The sequence below is a fragment of the Vombatus ursinus genome, unplaced genomic scaffold (assembly GCF_900497805.2).
Source record: "Vombatus ursinus unplaced genomic scaffold, bare-nosed wombat genome assembly UNPS02014810.1, whole genome shotgun sequence".
Taxonomy (NCBI): domain Eukaryota; kingdom Metazoa; phylum Chordata; class Mammalia; order Diprotodontia; family Vombatidae; genus Vombatus; species Vombatus ursinus.
Genome location: NW_020954588.1, coordinates 14167071 through 14187363, shown reverse-complemented (window position 1 = coordinate 14187363; position 20293 = coordinate 14167071). Strand labels below are relative to the sequence as shown.

General features: G+C 36.0%; 1 protein-coding gene across 2 annotated transcripts in view; it reads left to right on the top strand.

Moving 5' to 3' along the window:
* HLTF (helicase like transcription factor) overlaps positions 1-20293 on the top strand; it is a 34835-nt gene that overhangs the window by 292 nt on the left and 14250 nt on the right. Inside the window, exons 2-18 of one of the 2 annotated variants that reach the window (XM_027875952.1) lie at positions 168-197; positions 3887-4094; positions 5129-5295; positions 7360-7493; positions 7929-8026; positions 9377-9451; positions 9614-9805; positions 10835-10924; positions 11575-11647; positions 11853-11946; positions 12488-12567; positions 12647-12691; positions 14242-14328; positions 15818-15915; positions 18358-18501; positions 18923-19061; positions 19626-19761. In XM_027875952.1, coding sequence (XP_027731753.1) covers positions 168-197; positions 3887-4094; positions 5129-5295; positions 7360-7493; positions 7929-8026; positions 9377-9451; positions 9614-9805; positions 10835-10924; positions 11575-11647; positions 11853-11946; positions 12488-12567; positions 12647-12691; positions 14242-14328; positions 15818-15915; positions 18358-18501; positions 18923-19061; positions 19626-19761 — 1890 coding nt within the window. The remainder of the gene's footprint in view (positions 1-167; positions 198-3886; positions 4095-5128; positions 5296-7359; positions 7494-7928; positions 8027-9376; positions 9452-9613; positions 9806-10834; positions 10925-11574; positions 11648-11852; positions 11947-12487; positions 12568-12646; positions 12692-14241; positions 14329-15817; positions 15916-18357; positions 18502-18922; positions 19062-19625; positions 19762-20293) is intronic. The other variant, XM_027875953.1, reaches the window with a different exon arrangement.

Genomic DNA, 20293 nt, shown 5'->3' with positions numbered 1-20293 from the left:
CATCGCCGCCCCTCACCTGTCCCGGGCTGCCCTCGCTGGGGGAATCCCGTTTAAAGGGTCCCAAAAAACCAAAACAAAACACGCACAACACAAACAAAAACCCAACTGGGAAGCAGCCTTCCGTGCCGCGAGCTTGACCAGAGGACTTTATCTTTTCCTCCCTTTAGGACGGACGCACCCCAGGTGTTCTTTAAAGTGTGAGTTACCCTTACGCATGTTAAACTTGTGCCCACGAAGCCCACGGGCGGTCTCGGCGCTCCCGGGTGTAGAGGTCGGGAGTCGGAAGCGGGCAGAGTAGGGACCCGAGTGTTTATTCCTAGCTCCTGGGCTTGTCTTTTCCTCTACTTTTAAATGAAACATTGCCCGACGATGCACGGCACGGGGCACCCAATGGGATTTGAGTCGGGCGAACTTTATGGGGTTTTTTGATTTTGTGGGGATTTGTAAATAGACTCCCGAGGGCGGGGACTTTATGTTTTGCATACCCGTACTTTAAATCGCACTGTGATCCAAAGTGTTAGAGCACTTTGTAAGCATTAAAGCATAAAATATTGAATGTCACAATTTGGGGGGGGCGCAGTTTTACCTTTGGGAGACAATTTAGGGTTCTAGTTAGGAAACTATAGATCTTATCATCTGTTCGCTCATACCCATTATACTATGGGTACATATAAATGGATAACAGGATTGTTGCCCCCTTGGACTTAACGCTTTAGCAGTGGAGATAAACACATTTAAAATGCAGATTCACTGTACAAACACTATGGGCCTTAAGGCTAGGAACAGAGAGGCGTTATGGAGGTTCTAGCAAGGTGCTCTGAGACTAACCACCGGAAGAGATGTTTTCCTGGGGGTTGGATCTAGGTATCTTAATGGAGGAAGGGGGGTCAGTCAAGAAACATTAGTGCCTGTCATGTGCCAGATGCTGTGCTTTGCAGATACAAAAAAGATACAAGTGGTGCTTGAGTAGGGCTTTGAAAGCTGGGAGAGATGTTCTGAGACATGGGGGAATAGTGAGAGAGAAGTTTGAAAGAGTAGGTGGATCCCCATTGGGCAGGAATAGGAAAGTAGGGCTAGAGAATTTGAACTTTATTTAGTATAGGGGAGGAATATGAATGCTAGACTAAGGAATTTGAACTTTATTCAGTAAAAGGAAGAAGCTATTGAAAGTTTTTGAGATAATATACACAAACCACTTTGCAAACATTAGAACACTATATAAAGGCTAGCTTTCTATTTTCTGAGTAGGAAATTGATAAAAACAGACTTGTACTTTAGGAAGATAAATCTTGATTTGGGTCTGGGTGGGTTGTAGGGGGAAGAGACTAATGGTGAAAGGTATTGAGGACTTGAAGTAGAATGGTCACAGTGGAAATGGAAAGGAGGGGGATGTGTTTTATTGATTTACTCTAAAAACTTGTTGACTGGATATGCCTGAGTTGGAGCAAAGGCGAAATAGGCCAAAAGTGACTTGAGTAGTCTGACAAAATAGTGATGTTATTAGCCTGGGAAGAAAACAAGGAATTCTGAGCTGTTAGGGGAAAGGGAGGTTACTATTTGAGAGGGAGGTTAAAATTTGGACAGAGCGAGCTAGAATTGCTGGCATTGCATCCATCCAAGCGCAGGTGTCTGGCAGGTGTGGGAAATGGGGAACAGGACCTAGGGAGAGGTTGGAAGCCATTGACGTAGAGTAAGAGTTGAAGCACTGAAAGATGGATAGAAAAAAGAGAGCTAAAGAAAACGAAAAGCCCTAGTTATGAATTGTTATGAATTCAATGTTTTTAAATGAAATCATACTTTATTATAATACTATAGCATTATGAAGAAGCATAAGTGACAGAGTTCATAGACCTCCGGGCCTGATCAGGAAGATCTGAGTTCAAATTCAGTCTCAGACACTTATCAAGCTGTGTGACTCTGGGCAAGTCATTTAACCTGTCTGCTTCAGTTTCCTCATCTGTAAAATGGGGATGATATTAGTACCTACTTCCCAGGGTGTTTGTAAAGATCAAATGAAATGACTGTAAAGGGTTTAGCCTGGCACAATGTAGGTGCTTTATAAACATTAACTATTATTGTTATTAGAATTCAGTCTATAGAAGGTTTGTTTAACTTCTACTGAGTCATTTAATAGAACTGGTTAGTCTAGAATCATTGACCAAAAACTGTATCCTCAAAATTCATATCCAACACCAGCACTGTATAAGGAGTTGGTGGGGGTGTGTGTGTGTGTGCACGCGTGTGCGTGCGTATAAATGGCAATTTTTTTATGGCAAGAATTTGCTAGAATCCTGGTACAAATCCAGAGTGGGTATTCTTAAACTTTTCTTTGTACCCAGTTGTTAGTTTGGTGAAGCCTTTTGACACCTTTTCAAAATAATCTTTTTAAATACATGGGATTACAAAGGAAAATAATCACATTGAAATACAGTTAACAAAGTTTTTTTAAGTTAACAGATTCAGGTTAAGTACTTCTGATTTAGAAGATCTTTTGTGACTTAGTCATTAATCTTTATGTTTTCTGACTTGGGTATTTAAATTTACTAATTGATTAGAGGAAAGACCATAGTAGCAAGAAGATGCTATGCAAATACAATAAAACTGTAAGGAATTATTATTATTATAAATCAGTTTTGGGAAGGAGAATGGCTATTTGATAAAATTTTGTGCCATGTGAACATCATTTTGATATTTCTAAAATTGATGTTACCTATAGATGAAATAGTCATACTCTCATATGGTAGAGGTAAGCTATTTCATAATAGCCTTATTTTTGCCAATTTTTTCTCTCCTTCATAAGACTTTGACATACAAGTAAAGTTAAAATCTAAAGCATGTATTTTGAATTAAAGTAATGTTTTTTGTAATTAGGTTGTCAGCTATATGGAAAGGAACATGTGAAGTCATTTGTTCTACAGGACTTTACATTTCATAGTTGGGGTGACAGATGTATTAAAGGCAATCTGTGATCATAGGGAAAGAATTTGGGCAGGTCGTGTTTCAAGAATAGGGGAAAGGAGAGGAGAACTATACCATGGGACCCTAAGATGAAGGTCAAGAGGTATTGGACTTTGCTGGGAGGAGCCAGTGGTTCAGTTATTTTGGACCAAGGTTAGAGATGGTGACTTTTAAGAGATTGTTGATGGGGTAATTGGTGTATACATTCTTGATGTGAGGCAGAAGAGGGTGGTATATATATAAAAAGATTCACTGAAACCAAATGGGCAAAATTCTCAAAAATCCATTCACAGGGATGTAGATAGAGCTAGCTCTTTATAAAACAGTACAACATTAAAGTTGAATTCCCTAAAATTGGATTTTTCCTGTGTGTTAAAAAGAAAATATTTGGAACTTACTTTAGGTATTCAGAACACTTTACATTAAAATTGTAGGATATATAAAATCTGTAAATACTTGAATTGGTTCCAGGTAGTAGAGCTACTGTATTTTCTCATCCAATGGTTCTTAAAATTGTAGTTCGGACTAGGGACAATGAGAGCTCCTAGATGGACCATGGTCTCGTCACTTAAAAGAGGAAAGGGGGAGAAATCTTGGAGCCAGGAGGGACCTTGTTGGTCTCAGGTCCTTTGAGGCCAAATTTGGTTCTTTTTTTTTCCCGCAATTTTACCACGCTAGTGCCGCTCCACCCCCCCCCCCCCCAACTCTTCATTTTATAGATTGAGGATGTAGGTGATGGGACTTACTCAAGGTCATTTAGTTAGTGGTAGAACCAAAGACACGTATTATGACTTCCAGACCAGTGCCATACAACCTTCCTTATATATCATCTTTATGATAATGGATAATAATTTGCTTATATTTTAATAAAAAAGACCACTTCATCCAAAGTAAGACTTGACTTTTTTTTCCCCCTTGTTTTAAATAGGGATCCTCTTTGGAAATATCTGCAGTCTTTCCAGTATGGAGTCCATGCAAGTTTTTCACACTGCACCTATCCCAATTTATTTTCTCCTTTTGACCCTGAAGACATTATCCCTCCAGAAGACTTTGTAGCTGGTGATGAGGATCTAGATTCGGTTTTATTTGGAACTTTGCGAGGTCATGTGGTTGGATTACGATATTACACAGGAGTGGTAAGTAGAATATGATGGTTCACTTGGTTTAGTAGTCTGGGTATTAATCTTACAATTGAAGAGGTGTTCTCAAAAGGAATATGTTTAGCAAATGCAGTTTTCCATTGTAGGGCTTACCTTCAATTAATTATAGGGTAATGGTTTGGTAATGAGAAAATAAGGTTTTCAAAAAATGACTATTATATGCTAACAGAGTGTCAATAGTATCTGCAAAGGTTTATCATAGATATTTTTGTATTGTATCTTATAGTTTTTTAGTATCTCTACTTCCTCCTTTTCCTGTCCCTTTTAAATGTCTTTCTAACTCTGCTTTTGTGTTCTTTTCAGTCTTACTGTGCCTCTTTGTCTATGCATTTTCTCTGACTCTTTGCTTTTGGACTTTATCTGCCTCTAATAGAGGTACCTATTTTCTCTGTTCCATATACAAGTTTCTGTCTTTTCTTACTAGCACACCATATGTAATGTGTTTCTTTAAGCTTTTGCTTCTACTTAATCATATAGACTCATTCTGGCATTCATAAGCTGCCAACAATGTGGACTCTTTTTGTTTTTAAACTCAAGTATGCATTTATAATGGCCACTTTGCAAAAATGAAAGCAGAAAAAGCAGCACTGATGAACTAATAAAGATGAAATTGGCATTTGAAAAAATTCCAAGAACTATAGCTATTGTGACAGAATTTTAAGCTGTGTGCAATGGTTAATTTAATCTTAGCAAAATAGGAATGTATTTTGGAAATTTCAAAACAAAGTGTTAACTACAAAATTAAGATACAGTGTTGGTTAATGTACAAATTGAGAATTATCAGGTTAGCACTAGCTTTTTCAGATATAAAAAGGAAGGACAGTACCAGAAAATATGAGTTTACCACATTGTATGAGAAAGAGAGGAGAGAGAGAGACGATATCCTTCAACAACTTTAGTCTGAAACCCCAGAAAAATATCCTGGGTACTATACTGTAGGCTTTGAGCAGTACAATTTAAAGGAATGTATCATAAACTAAGCATGTCACTTATGTTTAATATTTTGTTAGGTTAATAATAATGAAATGGTGGCACTTCAAAGAGAACCTAATAATCCATATGACAAGAATGCAGTGAAAGTAAATAATGTCAATGGAAATCAGGTGGGTCACATAAAGAAAGAACTTGCAGCTCCTTTGGCCTACATCATGGACAACAAACTGGCCCAAGTTGAAGGGTAAGAATTTGGTTTGGAGAATTTTACAGATACCTTTAGGCTAGTTCTTGAGTTGTTGGTATTTTTCCTATTGGTAATCAATCATCTTTTCTTAAGTCTATAAAACGCTAACCACCTTTTTATCATAGCTAGTGTTGTGATTGAAGATCAACTATGAAAGTGTGTCAAGAAGTTTCAGCAAGTGGAATGTTCAAGAACAATCAGACAGCTAGAATTTGTCTCTGTTCTTGACACATCATCTCCATGCCTTTTTATTTTCTTGTAATTCTGTGTGTTTTGGTAGGTAATGGGAAATTAGATGACCTTATTTTAAGTGTTTGGGGTAGTATGTGGGAAGAGATGGTACAGCTTAAGAGTAGTTGTTAACTGATGGCAGGCAAAAGAAATAGGAACAGTTCAGTTAATGCTTTAACTTTACTCTCTCCATTTAATAACCATATTAATATTCACATTTATATGGAAGTTTCTTCACTCCTTTGGAGATAGCATCTACATGCTTTAAGTATGGCTTTGGATGTAAAGAATCCAGTTACTTTGGATAGTGTTCATAAGGAAGCATTTGTTAACTGTATCATTCATTTGACACTGACCATATACTACATTGTATTTTTATTTATTTTGTCCCACCTTTTGCTTGTAAGCTTCTTAAAAGCAGAGATCACCACTTAACTCGATTTTGTCATTGCTTAGCATAGTGAACATGTGTATGTATGTAGTAGGGGCTTAGTAAATGTTCATTGATAATTCTAATTATTTGTTCCATAGAAATCTTGCAACCAGTACAACAAAGCAGTGTTTCTTTGGACTACTTTTTTCTGACTTAGAAACAGCTTAAAAGTTTTCAGTGCCTTTTAAAAGTTGCTGTTGAAGGCAGCAGATGCAGAAGCAGCAGCTGAGCAGGCACTAATGAGTGTAGTGCTCTGCTGATTGCTCTGAAGTAGATCCAAAAAGTACGGTCTCTGTCCCTTATTTCACTCTCAATGTATATGTAAAACAACTGGAGGATGAAATGGCACTATATAATCCACCTTTAGATGTGTAAGTTACAAAAAGAAATTTTATTTCTCAGTTCTTTTAAGTAACATGCTTGGCAGTTTTAAAAGCTTGATGTTGTACCTTGCTTTGGTACCATAATAGTAATAATGCTGTCAGTAGTAACTGAGATTTATATCATATCTTAAGGTTTGCAAAGCACTATATAAATTCTTTCATTTCATCCTGTAAATGAGCTGCTGACCCTTTCTTTGTAATAAGTTTCTCCCTCATGAGATGGAAGTAATAAATATTATGAAGACTTAATATTTTTTAGAAACTTGCCCTGTTTAAGTTCCTCAGAAATACGGTAGTGTGTAGTAATATCTTGGATTCTTGGGTATTTCTGACAAAGAAATGGAGCCAGTTTAATTATGAGTCTTATCCTTAGTTCCTCGTCTTGCTTGTCATGTTCTCTATGTACCTGAAGTATAGGAAGAAATGGGAAGGAGTTTGTGTTACTAGTGGGAAGAATCCTTATCCTATCAATGCTTAGTTCTGGAAATCATGCAGGATCAGCTCCAGTCAGTTATATACCTTCTTATTTGTTCAGATCCTTCCTAATCTCTCATGTTGGAATTCTTCTAGCAGGGTGGGTTTCTTGCCTCTTTAAGTTGCTCTACTGTCCAATTTTATTATAATTTTGTAATCACTGTTCAATCTAAAGTTACATTATATTCCAAATTGTTTTATTACAGAAATTATCTTATTGCACTGTCTTATCTCTTCTAACATTCTGGTTCTTAACTAACCTGTTGTCTTATTTTCTATTGATTTTTTTTTTCCCCTCTTCTTTTCAACTCCTATTTTGTATTTTCCCTGCTTAGTTCTTAGGTGCAGTCTTTGTAGGAATGAAAGTTGAGGCAGATAAGGGATTTTCATTATAGTAGCTCTTCATTCTCTTTACCTCTATAATTAAAGGCTTAATTTAATAAAGATATTTAGTAGTTTAATACTTTTGTGGGGAAAAAAAGCTAACAAAAAATAAAGGATTTCCCATATCCCTCATTTTTTTTCCCCAAATCTTTGTAGGGTGGTCCATTATGGAGCAAGCAATGCTTTTACTATGCCTGTTCAGATGAGTTTTTGGGGGAAAGAAGAAAATAGAAAAGCAGTTTTAGATCAGTTGAAGAAACATGGATTTAAGTTGGGGCCTCCACCAAAAAGTAAGTTCAAGACTTCATTACATTGATATATTAAATTTGTCAAGTTGTTAAGGATTGTAAGCCTATTTTGGGGGCAATAATTTTGTTTTGTCTCCCTGTTTTCTTGCTTTTTGAGTTCAATAAGGGTTTAGTATCTTTCTGCTGAAGCTTCAAAATTTGAACTTTTTCTTCTGTCTCTTTATAAAGATGACTGGGATTTAAACATGTGCTTTTATGAATATGAAGTATCGGCTTCAAGGAGTTATTGGAGGAGGGCTTTTTATTTGCTCAGAGGTTTGCTTTGAGTAATGTAAAATAGTCTTTGGTGGTTAGGATTAAACATTTTTTTGTCAGAAGATTTTTTAGACAAACATGTAAGTTTTAAAATGTTTTTATTTGTATATTTAAAGTTATTATCTTTGTATTTACTAACTTGGTTTGTTTTGTGGGACACAGGTTCAGGATTTAATTTTGGTAGTGCTTGGAATTCTGAAAGAGCTGGGCCAAGTTATAGTGTACCTATTCATGCAGCTGTGCAAATGACAACTGAACAGGTTTGCTTCTTTTTCTTTTGGGTTCTTTTGCCTTGAATTAGAGTCTATTCTCCTGTCATTAGCTTTGGTTGGCCTTGCCATATTTACCAATGTCCACCTCTTAACCATTCACACCATTACTTTCTGCTATTTGTGTTACTGGACTAGAATATAAATATTTTCTTAATATTAATTTCTACAAATGCATCACCTCAACTTAGAGCATAAGCATGTAGATCATGTGAGTAAGAGTCTTATATTGTTATCTGTTTAAATAACCTGCTATGATAATATTTTGGTGTCCAGTGTCCTTTGCATTGGCATGCCCTTTCCTCTTTTCTGCCCCTTCCCATCTAGTGAATGAATCAAAAACTTTAATTAAATGTTTATTATATACCAAGCACTGTTCTAAGTGCAGAAGTGAAATGTCTACCCTCAAGCAGCTAAAATTTTAGTAGTGAGGAGACATATATGAGAGTGGTATCCATTCAAGAATGTTTTGATCTGAGTAATCATATGGTTATTGAGTGGAGCCATGTGGGAGCTGATGGATAATGTCTTTTCCAGAAGCAGTGGTAATATTGATCTAATTTGGATTCCCAGAGCAAAAGGTTGGGGAAAGTGGAGGGGACAGTATATTGGGGGAAGAGAGCTAAGATACAGTGGCCTATGTACCTTTGCCTTCAATGGTAATTAGGATGGCTCAACCCCTAGGCAGGAATACAACTACTAATACACTTAAAGTATATGAAAGATAGAACAAAATTCTGGCAAGAGAATAAACTCTATCAAGGTAGCTACTCAGTGGGAGCTTCAAATTTGGAATTGGAAGGACTCTTAGAGATTCTCTAATCTCATTTTAACCAAGAAGGAAACTGAGACCCAGAGACAATAAATGATTAGCCCAAGTTTGTACATACTAAGAATCAGGTTTTTAATTCATGTCTCCTGACTTGCGCTTCTGTACCACATTGCCTTTGTTTTGAGAATGTATAACTCGAGAATCGCATTGATGTGTTGTTTTGAATAGCAAATTATTTATTTACGTCTTTTATAGAGAAACGGTAATAGAGTGGAATAAAATACCTGACTTGGAGTTTGGAAGATAGTTTAAATCCTGACTGATGCTTTTTTATCCCTATGAACATGGAAAAGTCACTTATCTCTCTTAGCCCCAGTTTACTCCTCCACCCAGGGTGAAATTTTCCTAGTGGAGGGAAGCTCCCAAACTGAGTAGCAATGAATCATGGGTCCTTAATGCAGACATTTTTCTCATAGAGCTAACTACTCTAAAGGCACCGACTCTTTTAATTTTTATTTTACTTTGAATTTCACTTTAATGATTTGCATTTCTGTGATTATGTATTGCAGCTCAAAACAGAATTTGATAAATTGTTTGAAGATTTAAAAGAAGATGATAAAACTCGTGAAATGGAACCAGCTGAGGTATTGAGTTTGTAGTACTTAACATTGAAAACTACTTGGTCTGTTTTAAGAGTGCCGTAAAGTTCTATGTCATTTTGGACGTTATTCACCTTTCAACCACTTTGTGTGGAAAAATAAAGAAAAGGTATATGCTATGTCTTACAGGACTTCTTTTACTTGTAGGCTATTGAAACACCATTACTTCCACACCAGAAACAAGCATTGGCTTGGATGGTTTCGCGTGAAAACAGCAAAGAACTACCTCCATTTTGGGAACAAAGAAATAACGCCTACTATAACACAATCACCAATTTTTCTGAAAAGGAGCCACCGGAGAATGTTCTTGGAGGAATATTAGCTGACGATATGGGTTTGGTAATTGTTTGGTTTTTTTTTTTCCTCCCTAGAATGTGGGCATTTGGGGGGCAAGTGAGAAGGGTTTGGGTGAGATAATAAAAGTGTAGTGTTGTTAATATAGGTTTTTAAAAAAAATAGGCTCATTAAATAGAAGTAGGTATATTGATCCAGATTTGAGGAACAGTTTTTACTTCATAGAAAAAAAAACTTTCCATGGTTTCACTACCATGTAAAATCTGTATTTTCCTTGATGCTTCAGGTTCCCTTAAAAGTAGAGAGAATGTGTAAAACATTTGAAAGAAAAGTCATTTTCAATTTACAAACAGTCCCATGTGCATACCCTACCTCCAGCATTGTGGTAGGTAATTTGCATGTTGTATACTTACATCTGTATTTCCTCATGCTGACTTTCTTATCCTTGTTTATGTTTCTATAGCCACAAAACAGTCGGGGGAAATATAAAAAAAAAAGTCACTGGACTTATTCTGCTCTGATTTACTTTTTAAAGTTCAACAAATTGTATCCTGCATATTTTTATCACAAATTATGTCATTTATGTCTTAATCTTTAATGACTCACATTGGGGAAACTATCTTCTCAACAACACTAAGCAAATAAGAACTTATAACAATAAATAACTTTTATTTTAATTAGAACTTGTTTCAAAGGTAACTGAGATGTGAGAGCTGAATATTAAAAATAAATTTTTTTGATATTTAAACTAGTTATATTTCAATACCCTTTTGGTACATAAGAGTTAAATAGTATGTTTCTGAGATGCTTGATATTATATAATAGAGCCATTTCTTCCTACATTTTTTTATAGGTGAGTCATTTTTTTAATGCCAGTCACGTTTTGCAGAACATCAGATTGTTGGGTCACAAATAATGCATACGTTGTATTTCATAGACACCATTGGTCCAGTATTCTTGTTCGTTGGCTATATGGTTCATGGATCATCCCAAAAAAATATTTATGAGCTATCTAGCAATGACTCAGAATCTGGCTAGATAGGTGACTTTATAAAGACTTTTTTTTCCCTTTAGGGCAAAACTCTTGCAGCCATTGCAGTGATCCTAACCAACTTCTATGATGGCAAGCCTCTTCCTGTTGAAAAAACTAATCAGTTGAAAGAGGTGGAGTATTTGAAAATCTTTTGTTCTATGAGATGTTGATGGAAAGCAGTCTGTACAACTCTTTAGCTTGACTGTTGGGAAGCAGTTACACTTCCAACTCTTTACACTAAAAGTCCAGCTTTGTAGGAGAAAAAAAATCCCTTTGTCTGTTTTTCGGAGGAATTCTTGTCCCTCTCAGTTCATGACAGAGCCCTAGTTCTCTGTCACCAGCTACTGTGTGTTGAGAACATGACTTGTAGTCATAAAAAACAGCCCATTACTATAAGTTTGTTTGGAAGTTAAAAAAAAACAAAAACAAAAAAACCCTGTTAATTCTGATTACTTTAATTTAGGAACCAATAGTATTATAGTTTACAGTAGTAGTCCCCTGTTTGAAGCTTCAGCCTAAGGGCCATTGGTGGAAGTTTCAAAGGGGCAGATTTAGTTTTGATGTGAGGGAAAACTTCCTCACAGCAAAGAATGTTCCAGATGTGGAACGGGCTGCCTTGGGAGGTAGAGTAGGGTTCTCTTCCCCAGGGGCCTTCAAAGAAAGGCAGGATTGCATATGTTGTAGAAGGGATTGTTTTTCATGTATGGCTTGAACTAAACGTCCTCTGAAGTCCCTTCAGGCTCTGGAAAGTTTGATCATTAAAGAAAGTCTTTTTATTTAGGAACATATTATTGATAAATCTGCAAAACAAGGAGAAAATGATGACAATGAACAAGTGAAGGAACTGTGTAAAGGTAAAATTTTAATCCAAAAGTGCATAGTTTAAATATTACCAATCTAATGGCTTAATTCAAGTGTCCATTGATACATAATTCTTTAAAATGAGGGTTAAGATCTGCGTTTCTTAAGGATGGTCTGATGTTTGTTTCTATTAATAGTAAATATTTTCTTGTTTTTAATCACTGCTTCATATGATATGTATCTTTTACTTTCAAATAGAAGAATTTACTACTGGTGAAGAGCCCAGTGTTTCAAATGTCAAGGAGGAAAGTAAAGATTTCAAGTCAGAATTTGCAAGTACCCGTCCCAAAAGGTAAAAATATGTACTGGGGTTTGCATATGACTTAAAGAACATAATCTTTTCTCTTGGAAATGACTTAATATCTTTTCTTAAATTTGCTGACATGGCATCTCCAGATTTTCTAAACTCACCTTGCTGTGTTGATGGAGAGAACTGGGAGGGGACAATTCTGCCCCCCCTAGAATGCCTACATAAATGAGATCATCAATCTCACCTAGCATAGTGACTTAGATGATTGTGGTTTTCTAGACTAGGAATAAAGGTGCCCCTGGCCAAACTCTCTGCTTTTTCACTTGCTAAGTGGTGGGAAAAATGGCTTATTAAATATTATAGAGCATAGCTAGATACCAACATTGAAAGGCATGTTTTGAACTTTGCTTTGTAAAATTATTTCCCATTAGTTATCAATTAAAAAGTATGAGGGTAAGATAAACCTACTTCCCTCATGGCAAATGTAACTTTCAGGAACAAAATTCATGAGTCACTTGCTATTCAAGTGTCTAGTAACCTTTTCATGTGTCTGATGTTTTTCGCAAAACTATTTATTTTTTAGAAGAAAAGCCACCGTTAAGTATACTGAAAGCAGTGACTCAGAAGAGGTGGAGTTAAATGAATTACCACATAAAATAAAAGGTAACCTGAAATACCATTTGATTTGCTATTTTGTCACATATGCTAATTGATTCTGACAATTTTTTGTATACTTTTACAGCCAGACCAAGACAGGAACAGCCTGTGACTAAAGGCAGAATTAAAAGTATGTATCCTCTGTGTATTTTTTTGTTTACCTGGTAGCTGAAAGAATAGTACAGTAAATTTTACTTATTTTTTTTATCACTGACTTGCAATCTATGATAATTGCACATGGACTTAGCTCAAGTTTGCTCTTGTTGAGATTTATTGAATTAATGACTCACAAATTATAATAGTTATAATAATTCTTAGATTTTTCTTAAGTTAATTAAGAAGGCAGCATGGCAGCTTTTGAGACATTTTTAGAAAGAAAAGAAGACTTCATCATTGAGTGTATAGAGAGTGACCCTGGACAAGTCATTTAAGTCTTTTTGGGAGGGAGGGGAGAGCTTTTTGGTGAGGCAGTCGGGGTTAGGTGACTTGCCCAGGATCACACAGCTAGTGAGTGTCAAGTGTCTGAGGCCAGATTTGAACTCAAGTCCTCTTGACTCCGAGGCTGGAGCTCTACCCACTGAGCCACCTAGTAGCTGCCCTTAAGATTCTTTCTTAGGCAACTCTCAGATGGGTTCTTAGGATGGATTCCACAGATCCTAGGGGATCTGTAAACTTGGGTGGGGGAAATGGCATCTTTTTGTCAATATACTTGGTTTCTGTTGCAATCCTGTATATTTTGTGCGTTTAGAACATTCTGAGGATTCGTAGGCTTCATCAGATCACCAAAGGAGTTCACAACAAAAAAGACTTAAGACAATAACTTGCAGAGTAGGAGCAAATCTGAATTGTTTGAGACAATTTCCTCTTTGGTCATTCCCTGTACTGTACAATGAAGTTACAGGTACAATCTTAGGGAAATCTAGCCAACTTCCTCGTTCTATGTAGAAGGAAATTATAGCTGGGAAAGTCACTTGCCCAGAGCCATTCAGTAGATCTAGAACTAGAATTCAAGTCTTCTTACTCAGCCAGCCTGTTTGTCTTTTTACCAACCAGCCTGTTCAATCATTTCAGTCGTGTCTGCCTCTTTGTGACCCTTTTTGGGGGTTTTCCTAGCAAAGAGGCCAGAGTCGTTTGCCATTTCCTTCTCTAGCTCATTTTACAGATGAGGAACTGAGGTAAACAGTGTTAAGTGATTTGCCCAGAGCATCTGATGCCACATTTGAACTCAGGAAGATGTCTTTCTGACTCCAGGCCTGGACCACCTACCTGTGCCTTTGAAAACTTAGTTAATTCATATTATTGTATACTATAAAAGCAAACACTTAAAATTTAAATATCAAAATTTTGCTTTTTTTTAGTTTAAATATTGCCATCACCATTCCAAGTTAGTGAAGTTTTACTGTGTGAAGAAATGAAATTGCTGTTACCAGACTGTTAACGACTGATCCAAAAATTGAGTAGGCTTCTCTAAGGACGATCTACATATCTGCATGGCAGCAGAATTCTCTATTTCTGGTTCTGTGACATGGATGACCATATTGTAGATGACTTACTATGGAGTAGTAGGCCAGCCTTGGTTAACAGAGTCTAGGAAAGAATGTAGTAATGACTTCATGTTATGTGTGTTCCCTACTGCAAAAGTTAGTATTACTTAATGGTACCATCTCCTTTTTTCTTCAGGATTTTCTAAGGCCAAAGAAGATGCAGACTTTGCATGTGCACTTGAGTCATCTGCCCCTCTGGTAAAAAAGAAAGCCATGAAAAAAGGTCAGCAGTGTTCCTGATATTTCAATTTCTATTTTAGTTCAGTCAAGAAATGATAATAACATGAAGAATTTTTTTTATGTATTATAGATAATTACAAATTAAATATGTATATATCTTTGTAGCAGAAATTACAGTATTCTATAGCTCTGTAATTGAGTTGAGAGAAATAGATTTGCCTTTTTCAATGTTAAGCCAGATTGAAGAACTATAAATAGTTGTCAAAGACCATGAAGACATTTTGAATATAATTTTGTTGATTTTAGTGAAAGAATGAATGAAATTTTTAGTATAATTTTTAGTTTGAAATCATCCTTTGGTGAAATTACAAAATCATAAGTGAGTACAGTTTTGATTTAATTGGTTCCCTTACTTTGACTTAAAGTCTATTATATGTATTACCTTGGGAAAATAATTTATACTTCTGTTTGCTGATTTATGAAATCAGGAGGTTGGTCTAGATGCCCCCTCACTTCCAACCTTTCAATTTGTCCTCCTAGGTTCCTGTACTTATATTGCTACGTCTTCTGGCATCTATGTCCTATTAGCCAGGTTAAGCTAACAGTAAGTTGTAAGGACATTAAGTGTCAGATGAATTTTAAAAACCACTAGGTTGAGAATAAGGTAAACGTGTATGAATTTGCTCGTTATGACAACCAGATGCTTGGATCAGTGTCTTTGCTAAGCAAGGGCTTAAACATTTCATTAAACTTTATTTACAACTACGCTGCAACAGACTGACTACATAACTTGGTGAAGTGGTCTGGAAAAAATAAAAATGCCAAAAAGATTTAAAAAACCGAGTTACTTGCACCCTTCAAATTATTTAGATAGTTTGAGGCTGCTTTAGTAGATGCTAGAAATTGTAGGAGGATGCAAAATGAGTCAATCATTGCTAAGAATTTTAGAGAATCTGGTTTTCCTTGTTACTATTGTTGTTCTGGAATATGAGCATAATATGGCATGGATATTTTGTGTTGATGTTTTGTTATGAAATTATTATTTTAAAAGTCTGGATCCTTTTTTTTTTTTTTTTGCCAGTAGGTCACCTATTGAATTTTGTAATATGTAACAGATGTAAAATAGGAACTGATTTTTTGGCAAACTTAGCTTGGTTGAATATCCTGCAAAGCAATGGGTGCAGTAGAATTTCATTTTAGTATTTTATGCTATCCTCTTTTACATACTATTGCCAGCTGGAATGCCTGGTTCCCCTAGTGCCAACCTTAGTGACTTGCACATAACATTTGTAAGTATATTAGATAATTCATGATATGAATCAGGCATCAGCTGGGACTTAAATCATGTGGCTTGGAATTCTCAGTGTGTTGGTATTGGTCATAAGGATAAAAAGTAACACAAGGAATGTGAGGGGGTATTTTGCATTAAATGATTCAGCAAGGGTAAACTACTTTATGAATTTCGAGTGATTTTAACATAACTAAAGTACATGAAGGGCTGTGTTCCTATTGATGGTAAGTTATTCTTTCAGGAGCTACCATAGTACAGTGCTCTAAGAAAATTGACACTGAAGAGAAACCAAGAGCAACGTTGATCATCTGTCCTCTTTCTGTTTTAAGCAATTGGATTGTAAGTTTTATTACTACATCTTAAAATTCTGTAATATGTAATTAACTTGTAAGTCATCTTAGTCTTATGGTTGGAAATATGCTGATTATGATTTGGAAGGATAGTGCCAATTTTGTTTTGTTTTACCTGTAATTAGCAGTTTTGCTAAAATGAACACAACCTTTATTCTGAGCCAGAAAATAAAAAAGGAAAGAAACCTACTAAACTATTCACTTCGAAGCCTGGGAAAGAAGTATTTCACAGAAGCCAAAGTAAAACAGTAAAGGAAGCATTATCTCTGGGATGTTATAGACATTTACCAGTTCTGTGACCCTGGGCATCCCTTAATTTTTGCCTCATTTTCCTCATTTGAAAAATGGGGATAATAGCACCTACCTCCCTGGGTTGTCATGAGGATCAAGTAAGATGATAATTATAAAGCTTGGCATAGTGCCTAGCGCATATTAAGTGCTATATAAAAGCTAATTCTTATTATCATCATAGCGAAACTAAGGAGAATAAGGATTGAGAAAAGGCCTTCGGATTTTCTGGAATGTGGTCAAGAAAACATTAGTAGAGAGTAGGACAGAAAGAACCCAAGATAGAGGTAATTAAATATAGGCACTGATATTTTTAGACCTCACTAATTTTTTCCCTCTTTTTATTTGTAGTTGAGGAATGGTCAATTAAGAATGATGCTTGGCACAGGTGTTTTGAGGCAGAGCTTTTTAAACAACTGAGGCTATCCTGGTATAGGCAGTAGTTCACTCTTCATTTCCCTTGTGTTTTCTCTGTTTATAGCTTCTTAAACTTTGATACTAATTTGTTACTGAATTTTGTTGTTTTAAAAACTACTTACTGTCTTTTGTATTTCAGGGGTTTTTTTTTGTTTGTTTGTTTTGGTTTTTTTTTGGCGAAGCATTTGGGATTAAGTGACTTGCCCCGGGTCACACAGCTGGTCATGTCAAATGTCTGAGGCCAGATTTGCACTCAAGTCCTCCTGACTCCAGGGCTCTTTCCACTATGCCACCTAGCTGCCCCTTCAGTGTATTCTTTATCCCTCTTTTAAAATAGGAAATTGTATGAAAATTTTTACTACTGTCATTTTATTTTATTCCTACCTGTTATAATTAGTAATCAGTAGATAAAAGCCAAAATGGTTTTTTTCTTTATCCCCTTTCTCTCTTGACCTTTGCCGAGCTTAACTCTTTTCATAAGTGCTTGAGGGAGACAGATGTTCTCATGCGTAGTGCTTTAGAGGGGGATAGTGGAGGCTGGGCAGAGGCTGAGAGTTAGTGGTGTGGCTGGACTCCCTTTTTTCCCTCTTTTTGCAAATGTGCATGTGTAGAAGTCCATTTGTGGTACTGCTGTCTTCTGTTGTAGCCTAATACAAGAATGAACCTTTTAAAAAAAGTGATACTGGCAAGAAAAGAGCAGGCTATTCTGTTTTTACTTTTGTAGTTGGGTTGATGAGTTGTTCCTAAAAAGTTTGTGGCAATTTTATTTCTATTTCAGTTTCAAAAAATACGTCTCCAATAAAAGATCAAAGGATAAGAACAATTTTAAGGGGAATTGTAACTCTAAATGACCACATGAAAATATACTTCATGTTACAATAGTGAGAAATGGGAATTTCAAGTACCCATTCGGTTTTTACCTCACCTCATAAACTGACAAAGATGACAAATATTGGCAATGATACATGTTAGAATGTGAGCATACTCTATATACAGTTTTGGTGGAGCTGTAAAGGGGCTTCAGTCAACTTTTCAGAATTTCAGTTTTGAATTTTCCAGGAAAACATTTTCTCTTGAATTCCTCCACTGGTGCCCAGGAAGTCACAGCTCAAAACAATGCAAGAATATACCAAAATAAATGTAACATACTCTTTATGATAGAGACCTAGAAGCATGTACCTTTCAAAACTATATAATTGTTTTTTAAATTGTGTCTTTGAATTCCGGACTAGCCTGTGAAATTTACTTATCTGCCCTGTATTTACTACTTCAAGATCTTTTGCCCTACCCCCAAAATTGTAGTACATAAATATAATGGAATATTATGCATTAAGAAATGAGGAATTGAGAGAAGAAACAGGAAATTTGTATAAACTGATTTTGAGTGAAATAAGTAGAACTAAAAGAATAATATACACAGATTACAACCATGTAACTGAAAAGATTATCTGAGTAATTTAAAGGCCAGTGAAGGTACTGGAGAGCAGATAAACATAATTCTTCCTTCCCCATGACAATGACAGAGCACTTAATTTTTTATCTTTACCGCAAGAGAGATTTCTGCCTTCAGGGAAAGGTTTAAAATGACTGTTGCAATGTTAAAAGATGTTAAAAATTTTTTTAAAAGATACATCATTTCTTCACTGTTAATTTTTTCACATATAATGCGTATTAAATTAGTAAGATTAGTATTATGCTTATTGATTAAAACCATTTTTTCTTTTAGGACCAGTTTGGACAGCATATAAAATCAGATGTGCACTTGAATTTGTATGTTTACTATGGCCCTGATCGCAGCAAAGACCCTGCCTTGCTTTCAAAACAGGATATTGTTTTGACTACATATAATATTTTAACTTATGATTATGGAGTAAGTATGCTTGAAATTGTTCTATTTAGGATTAGAGATTTTAATAGTCATTTATTCCACTTATTTGTCATATTAGGAAATGTTTATGATAGCAGTATAATAAAGAGGTTATCTGGCACAGTTTTTTTTTTTTAAATGAACTTAATACTTTGATAATGCAATTTCCTAATGCTTCTAGAAAACTGTCTACCTATCACAAGGACAGATTTACAATTTTATATTTTAAAACATTATAATAGCAAAATTGAAATTCTGTCAAGAATTATACTGCTTGGCTTAAAATAGGGTGATTTTGCTATGCGCAGTAATTTCATTGACATCTTCAGTATAATATCTTAGTATTTTGCTGTAGGTTTTTCCTTCCCACATTTTCAGTGAGTTTATATCAATAGTTGATGTGAGCTGTTTCTATTTATTTCAGAGCAGAGGGGACAGTCCATTACACAAAATAAGGTGGCTGAGAGTCATTCTGGATGAAGGCCATACCATACGGAATCCAAATGCTCAACAAACAAAGGCTGCATTAGATCTGGAGGCTGAAAGACGATGGGTGCTGACAGGTAATCTGCGTTACCTATCGAAGTTCAGTTTAGTCACTTTTAAAAATGTATTTGCAAATAAGTTAGTGGGAAATTGTAGGAAGTTTCAGCCCTATGTAGGAAATGCTTCCTGTGGCAGTTGTTTCCTGAAAAGCTTTGGCATATGTTCCTAGAAGTCTCATGTCAAGTAATGTGCATGCATATCACAATTCAAAATTACAGAATCAAAAACAGAATTTTTCTTAAAAGTGTAGGGCTCGGTACTTAGTCTTTTGTTGTTTATTTTGGTCCATTTTACTGCTGATTAAAAGATTGAAGAGAGAATAAAAGACAATACAATTAAAATGTTCTGTTTGCTAGTCTAATTACAGTACTTTTGATGTGGAACCATGTTGAACTTCAAGTAAGGATTTTATTATTTGTGCCTGCTCTGTTCTATAGTGATAAGTTAAAAATTGAGAGATACCCAAAGTGTAAGAAGTATAGTGGTTCTCTTTTAGGTTCTATAGATGCTCATGAAGTTGCTGCAGTAGCTTTAAAATATATTTAAGTTCCAGTTTATTGAAGAAATTCTAATTTTTTTAGGTACTCCAATCCAGAATTCATTAAAGGATTTGTGGTCACTGCTTTCCTTTTTAAAACTGAAGCCATTTACTGATAGAGAATGGTGGCATCGAACAATCCAGCGTCCTGTCACGATGGGAGACGAGGGGGGACTTCGGTATGCTGTGTCTGTGTGATTATTGAGCCAGGGACTAACAGTCGTTCTTTTGGGGGTGTTTGACTGTGCCTTTTCTCCCACCCCTACTGATCACTAACCATCTTTGCGTTCACCTCTGCTCATTTCCAACCTTTTCTAGGGGCATTTAGTTTGTTGACAGACCTGTAATAGGGTTTTGCAAGGTCTCCACAATGGCTTCATGTATTAACACAGCCAAGGGGTTTGGACTGTTGTCACACCACCCCAAATGCCGTCTGAAGACATTTGATTGATTGCCTGCTTCTAGGGCAGGGCCTTCTGGCACATCATCCCATTCACTCATGTGCAGTCATTTATACACATGGAAGAGGAGTTGGATCATTGGATCAAAGAGGGCTGAAGGGGAGTAGAGGAACTGTCTGTTCAGCTCCTTCATTTTACAGAGAAGGACACTGGCCTGGACAAGTTAAATGACTTGCCTAAGACTAGTTCTATGTGGACTTAGCAGAACTGGGTGGAAGTTGAAGAGGCAGATTTAGGGGTAATTTAAGGA